This window comes from Chinchilla lanigera, unplaced genomic scaffold, assembly GCF_000276665.1.
Source record: "Chinchilla lanigera isolate Chin_1 unplaced genomic scaffold, ChiLan1.0 scaffold00057, whole genome shotgun sequence".
Classification (NCBI taxonomy): Eukaryota; Metazoa; Chordata; class Mammalia; order Rodentia; family Chinchillidae; genus Chinchilla; species Chinchilla lanigera.
The window spans coordinates 11,120,490-11,128,268 of record NW_004955458.1 but is presented as its reverse complement, the minus strand read 5'-3'; the positions used below and the strand labels follow the sequence as shown (position 1 = coordinate 11,128,268).

Below are 7,779 nucleotides of genomic sequence, written 5' to 3'. Positions count from 1 at the left end.
GGTCTGCGTGATCGTTTGATGTGACATAAAATACACAGCACCACCTCTGACGTGTCTGTATTACATCCGTTAAACCTGAACCTGACTTAAAAGTCCGGATGTACTAGCAGTGAGAAGGAAAGTAACTCTGACACACGCTTCAACGTGGATGAACTTCAGAGACATTATGTCGAGTGCACTACCCTAGACACAAAAGAACAAATATCATGTGATTCCACTTGTGTGAGGCGTCTAGAAAAGGGAAATTTGTACAGCCAGAAAATAGAGCTGAGGTGACCAAGGGCTAGGGGTAGTGAGGGATGCAGAGTTGTTTATCGGGTACATAATTTCTGTTTGGGAAGATGAAACACTTCAGGAAATCGATAGTGACGATGGTGGTACAGCACTGGAAGCACACTCAGTACCACTGAATTGCACATGTGAAACAAGCACAACAGTAGGTTTCATGTTACGTTATATTTATTTATCCTACTTTTAAAATAGTGTATCTGTGTGTGTCTATGTGTGTCTGTGTGTAAGGGAATAGGTCAAACAAAACTGGTTAAATGTTGAAAATTATTGTAACTAGGTTATGAGTACAGGGGAATTTCTTATATAATTTTATTCAGAAAATTTCTGTAATTAAAAAAATATGGGGCATACTTGTAATCCTAGCACTCAGGAGGTTGAGGTTAAAGAATCACAAATTTCAGCACAGCTGGGTCACTTTAGTGACTTAGCAAGACCCTGACTCAAAATAAAAAATAAGAAAGAGCTGGAGTTGTAACTCAGTGCAAAGGTCCTGGGTTCAGTTTCTAGTACTGAAAAAAAAATTTTGCCATTTGACTAAAAGCAACACCCTTTGTCCAAAGAAACTGTAATCTTGATATACTGTCTAATCTAATTTGAATTTATGATATATAGGAGACCTCAGTTTATGCATGAATTAAGTTTTAATACAAAGAGATTAGTGTCCTTTTTCATATGGAAAAGTTTTGGTCTTTAAAGAAAATTAATTTTGAATCACATCTATTATCATACATGGCAAAGGATTAAAAACTTATGATCAGAGCGAACGGCCAACTCTGAATGGGCAAAGGTAAAAATACTACTTTTAAGCTAATTCTGCAGCTGTATTTCCATCTGAGCCTTTTTTTTTTTTTTTTGCTCAGTTCATTTGTTGATGTTGCTTTGGGAGTTCTCAGAGAGCAGAGGGATTAATAGTTCTTTTAAAAGTGAAATAAGAAGCCGGGCGTGGTGGTGCACACCTGTAATCCCAGCACCCAGGAGGCTGAGGCAGGAGGATCATTGTGAGTTCGAGACCAACCTGGGCTACAAAGGGAGCTCAAGGCCAGCCTGAACTGCATAGCGAGACCCTGTCTCAAAAAGACAAAAAAAAAAAAAAAAAAAAAAAAAAGTGAAATAAGAGCCTGCCGGGCGTGGTGGTGCACGCCTATAATCCCAGCACTCAAGAGGCTGAGGCAGGAGGATTGTTGCGAGTTTGAGGCCAGCCTGAACTGCGTGGCAAGACCCTTTCTCAAAAAGTCAAAAAAAAAAAAAAAAATGAAATAAGAGTGATTAGAGGGCTGGGGATTTAGCTCAGCGGCACAGCACCTGCCTGTCAAGAGCGAGGTCATGAGTTTGATTCCCGGTACTGGAAAAAAAAACAACAACAAAAAAAGAGTGATTACAAGTAAATTTATAGTGAAGCAGGATCTCAGATTTGTTGTTTTTATTTAGACTGTGTGCTAAGGACACGTGTTCACTGAGGTATCACAGCGCAGTGGGTGTTACAATCATCTTTATTGTGCAGATAAGGCGTCTGAGGCACAGGGAGGTAACCTGCCGGGTAATAATTACCTAACTGGGTAGAGGCAGACCCAGGGTTCTGACCTCGCCCTCATGTTTATAATCACTATGTTCTTCTGCCCGAGCATTGCTACTGCTGACTCTGTAATGACCATTTTTCCTTCCATGTTCCCACTGTAAAAGAGACGATCTTTCCAGAAAGTCTGATCTGGGGGTTAAACGAGAGGCTCATTAACTGGATAGGGGGGAACATCTCATATGGGGATAAGTGGCTGCTACCCCAGGTTTCTGGAGAAGGGGTTAAAATTGTTTTCACTTCGAAGAAGGAAATGCTGAGATTCCCTCAACTGTGCAGAAATGAACTACCCCTCCTGCTGTTGGTTTGCACCCGGATATCTGAGTCCTCAGCTTTGTGACTTTGGACAGGGATCTAGCCCTTGTCCCCTCCCATAGAGTGCCGTGGCAATTCCCAGCTCAAGCCCTCTGGGGCAGCTAGTTCAGTGCACTAGATTATGAATGGAGCCCAGGCCAGAGCCTGCCGTACAGTCAGGCCGGCGAAGCACAAGCTGTTGCTGATGAGAACAGGGTGAGATGGAAGCAGTGTTCAGCCTAGTGACAACTTTTCAAATTGCTGAAAATCAGCTGAGAGGCCGGGATACTTACAAAAGTAAGTCCAGTAGGATGAGATAGGAGTAGTGTGATGTTAGCAGTGTTTTGTTCTGTTTTGTTTTGTTGAGAGAGGGTCTTGCTATGCAGTTCAGGCTGACCTTGAGCTCACTTTGTAGCCCATACTGGCCTTGAACTCGAGATAATCCTCCTGCCTCAGCCTCCTGAGTGCTGGGATTACAGGTGTGCGCCATCATGCCTCGGTTTAGAAGTGTTAACAGTCTGCAATGAAAGCCAGGCGTGGTGGCGCACGCCTGTAATCCCAGCACTGGGGAGGCTGAGGCAGGAGGATCCTTGTGAGTTCGAGACCAGCCTGGGCTACAAAGGGAGCTTAAGGCCAGCTTGAACTGCACAGTGAGACCCTGTCCCAAAAAGGCAAAAAAAATTTAAAAAAAAAAAAATCTGCAATGAGAGAGCAGCTACGCTCATTGGTGAAATCAGGGAAGGTGGAAGGAGGAGAAGCTGTCATCTTTTCAGCTTAGCCTGCTTCTCCCGGTGTGTGAGATGCACCGTGATGTTCAGTGATGGCAGACGATTTCAGGTTGTACGCTGACACAGCCTGGAATGACTTTCGGTTCCGAGGCAGAAAAGTAATTCCGTTTGCCAGCTGGAGCACCTTGTGGCTCCCTGAAGTGACAAGAGGGACAGCTCTCTCTGATCCAAGTTCGTCCACCTTTTGTGCAGAGACAGAGCAAGCCTCAGGCTCTGATCTCACTTAGGACTTCAAGCTGTTTTGTTTTAAACAGTTCCCTGCTATTTATACCAAATGATACTACCTTCCCCTATCATGTAGGAATACAGTGTTTCCTTTATAAATGAACTTCTTCAAAGAAAAGAAGAGGAAAAAAAGATATGTATATACACACAAGACAGCTGAGATAATTGTACTGCTAATTTCTATTAGTTCATTGAAAGGGACAGTTAGTGCTTCTATTGTTCGATCCATTTTGCATGTCTGTACCTGGCAACCTGAGCAACTACTTTGAAGATAACAATATGCGGTATAATAACCATTGCTATTTTCCTGTCATCTTGTTTTGGAATTCCCTATCGTTTTTATTTTTTCTCTCTTGAAAATAAAAAAAGAAAAAGAAAAAAGTAAACTTCTTTACGCAAAACCCAAGTGAGTTGATTGGAAGAAAAAAATTTAAGCAAATATTGTTATGTGTGGTTTGTGGATTACGGTAAATGATAAAGACAAGGCAGGGCTGGAGGTCCAGAAGTTTACTAAGGACCGTGAGGGCTTTCCCTGTATGGAAGCTGCTTGAATAAATGACCTGGCTCCTTCGGAAGGGGCTGGGAATTTAGCTCAGTGGCACAGTGCCTGCCTGGCAAGCGCAAGGTCATGAGTTCAATTCCCGGTACCGGAAAAAAAAAACAAAAGCAAAAGTACCTTTGGAAAGCGACAAACAGTTCAGTTTGTGGGGAGCAAGCCTCACTACTGGGGAGTACTAACTCTGGGAGTACAAAACTATATTAAAATTGGTAATAAAGTGTTAGAAGCCTATCCAAGTCACTGATCTTTCTTATTTTTTACATGAACAATTTTTTTATTGTTTCTATAGATCTGAGGAGAAAATTAAGCACTTCAGTCAACTGAAATCCGAACTCTTTCTTAAAGACAATACTTTGAGGGAGATACTTTGTTTAGTTACGGAACTTAAAGTAGCAGCCCAGAAAAATTTCATTCTGAGAAGGCTTTTCTGGAAAGTAAGTGTTTTATTTTTAATCTTTGAAATGCATTTCACCTGGGTATCACACTGAAGTGTAAAGTAAAATATAAATAAGAGTCATCTGATGTTCTGATGCTGTACTTTAAAATGTTGATGAAATTTTACGCAGCTGTGTCTTGGCACTTGGAGACCTTTAAGGTCATCAGTGGTGTGCGCGGGCGTGGGGCGGAGGAGGGGTAAGCAGCTTCCGTGGGCTGGGCCGGCAGAGGCAAAGAGGGAGGATATCAGAGGGAAAGGTTTCGCATGTGAGCTGTAAGATGGGAAAGTAGGTTGCCAGGAGTTTTCCAGTGCATGTTTCCCTGTAGTAAAAATATCATTACAAAATACTTTTGTGTACGGCTGACATTTTTAAAAATGTGACTTTGTGAAGCAGGGCACAACCTAATTCTCACTTGGCAAGTTAGAGACGCTCCGTTTTGGTCCCAGGGAAGGGGTTAAGGAGTCTGGGTGAGTAACAGCGGGGTGCTAGCGAGGCCAAGGGGAATGGGTAGGCCCCGCCCACGTGGCCATGTGCTGTGTCCTACTCCTGGTCAGTGGTTGCCTGTGTAGCTGCTTCCATTTGCTTTCTTTCTTTCTTTTTTTTTGGTCTTTTTGAGACAGGGTCTCACTATGCAGTCCAGGCTGGTCTTGAGCTCACTTTTTTTTTTTCTTTTTTTGTCTTTTTGAGACAGGGTCTCGCTATGCAGTTCAGGCTAGTCTTGAGCTCACTTTGTAACCCAGGCTGATCTCAAACTCACAAGGATCCTCCTGCCTCAGCCTCCCGAGTGCTCGATTACAGGTGTGCGCCACCACGCCCGGCTACCTCCACTTTCTCAAATAGCTGTGGAGTGTACTTCTCCCAACTATTCAAGACAGCCGTGGGCATGTCTTAGACTCTAGGTGTTATATATAGAGGATGCCCAGCCATCTTGGCTTGCCTGGGCTAGGGCGGTTAGCTGTTCCAGTGTGCATGGGACTGAGGAAGTTCCTGGGTCAGAGACAGCAAGGACAGTCCAAAACAAATTAGGATGATGCCGGTCAGCCTAGTCAGAGGGCAGAGTAGCTCTAGAGAACATTATGTCGAATCTCTGAGAACACTGAGACTCGGGAGGGTGACGTGGTGGGCATAGTCTGACCTGAACGGTCCTGGATAGATCTTGTTGGGAACGCACCATCCATGTTGTCATTCTAGAACTTCAGAGCATTATGGGAAATATGGGGACAACCAAACTGATTTTGAAAATGGAAATGGAATTCATGCAGAAGAGCTAAAGAGATTGGGATTATTTCCCACTTAACTTCTGTCGACCCCATACATAGCATCGGTTCAGTCAGTACCCTAATTGTGTGGACTTGCTTGTTCAAAAACTTCTGTGGTTATTAAACTAGGTACAGACACTTCAGCATTTGCAGTTACTCACTAATGCCCTCTGTCATAGATTCTGAATTTGGGCATGGCATTTACTTTAGCAGGGCAAGGTTATCAGCAAGGTACCGTCATGTGGGAGAATTAAGCCGGCTGTAGATATTCATAGATTGCTTTTTCTTTTGGTGTTTTTGAGGCAGGGTCTCACTATGCAGTTCAAGCTGGTCTTGAGCTCACTTTGTAGCCCAGGCTGGTCTTGAACTTGCGATGATCCTCCTGCCTCAGCTTCCCGAGTACAGGCGTGCACCACCACACCCAGCTAGATGTTCATAGAGAAGGCACAGCGCCTGAGGTTGAGGGTGAGCTCTACATAAAGTAAGCAGAACAAAATATACAGGTATTTCAGGATGTAGGTGCAGTTACACTCAGATGTCTGCACACACTTTGGCACCAGGAAGATCTGCTTGTTTAGGGTGTGGGAACAGGTCACACTTTCTACCTATTATACAGTAGCTCCCTATTTTCCCGCCAGTCTGCTCTAACCCCTAGGAACTATTCACCTTCTATCTCTATTAAATTGGTTAATAATCTAAGTACCTCATATCAGCGAAATCATATTGTCTTTGTTTTGTTACTAATTTATTTCAACGAATCAGACAGTAGTTCTGTTTGTACGCTGTTGAAGATTCACCGTACTACTTTTCATAGTGTCTCACTATTTTCTATCCCCGCCAGCTGTGCCGAAGCATTCCAGTTTCTCGTCTTCACTAACCCTTAGTATTTTTTTTATAGCAGTCGTGGGAATAGTTTTGATCTGCATTTCACTAATGATCAGTGGTGTTGAATAGTGTGGTTTTCCTATGCTTATTCACCGTTTGCGTATCTTCTCTGAAGAAACCACTGGGGTGTAATTGTACATTATGTATGACAAAATGTACGTGTACTTAAGGGTATACTTTTAAGAGTTTTGACAAGAGTGTATATCCATGCGATACCAACCCAAGCAAAATACAGACCATTTCTGTCCCTCTGGAAGCTGCCTTGTGCCCTTCAGGAAGCAGACCTCCCCCTTCCTGGACTGCTGACGTGCTTCCTGTCAGTGTTACAGATCAGTGTTTCCCGTCCTAGCGTTCTCCCACCATGGGATTCTGCACTGTGTACTCTTCCGACTCTGGCTCCATGTGCATAATACTTTTGAGATTTTTTTTCACGCTATTAGAGGTAGAAGGATGATATTTTAGGAATGAAATTTCTCAACCAGTAGGCCGGGGGGGGGGGGATTATAATAACTCAGACTGATTAAGCATTTATGATGTGGGGCTGTGGGGAAAAGGAACCCTTCTCTGCTGTTGATGGGAATGTAAACTGGGGCAGCCACTGTGGAAATCACGTGGAGATTCCTCGAAGAACTAGGACTAGATGTTTCATTTGACCTAGCCATTCGCCTCCGGGGTATCTTCCCACAAGTATTAAAGGCATCCTACCACAGTGATATATACACACCCATATTTATAGTGGCACAGTTTGTAATAGCTAAATCTTGGAAACAGCCCAAGTGTCCATCAACTGGTGAATAGGTAAAGAAGATGTGCGTTTTTTAAAAAATATACAATGGAGTACTACTCAGCCATAAAGAAGGATAAGCTTGAGACATTTCTAGGAAAATGGATGCACCTTGAGACCATACTCTTTTTTTTTTTTTTTTTTTTTTTTTGGTCTTTTTGAGACAGAGTCTTGCTATGCAGTTCAGGCTGGCCTTGAACACACTTTGTAGCCCAGGCTGGTCTTGAACTTGCATGGATCCTCCTGCCTCAGCCTTCTGAGTGCTGGGATTACAGGCGTGCACCACCGCACCTGGCAAGACCATACTCTTAAGTGAAATAAACGGGACACGTGTAAATACTGAATTGTTTCTCTGCTGTGAGACACTGAAAGTGTAAATAAGGACCAAAATGTGTAGCAGGTATTGTGAAACAGGAGGAAAATGTTCAAATGGGGAGGGGAACAGGGGAGAGAGGAGGAGGAAAGGAAAGGAGGGAAAAGTCAAGAAAATGAGAAAAGAAGGGAAACATGGAAACAAGCTTTCTAAATGGGGAGGGGAGGAGGGGTTGGAGGGCGGTAGACCAGTGGGGAAGAAACAAGTTCTATCATGTACAGGTACAAATTATGATGAATGTGATCATTGTGTATACCTAAAATGTACCATAAAATCTCACACAAAGCACTGATGATGTGCTAAGCACTATT

The 7,779-nt window shown here is 43.3% G+C and overlaps 1 protein-coding gene across 1 annotated transcript in view; it reads left to right on the top strand.

Annotated features, from left to right (window-relative positions):
- The window catches only part of LOC102020531 (chromosome unknown open reading frame, human C12orf56), a gene marked incomplete at its 5' end in the record, with an annotated part of 52,619 nt that overhangs the window by 15,806 nt on the left and 29,034 nt on the right, over positions 1 to 7,779 (top strand). Inside the window, 1 exon segment of the mRNA XM_013520919.1 lies at positions 4,020 to 4,164. Coding sequence (XP_013376373.1) covers positions 4,020 to 4,164 — 145 coding nt within the window.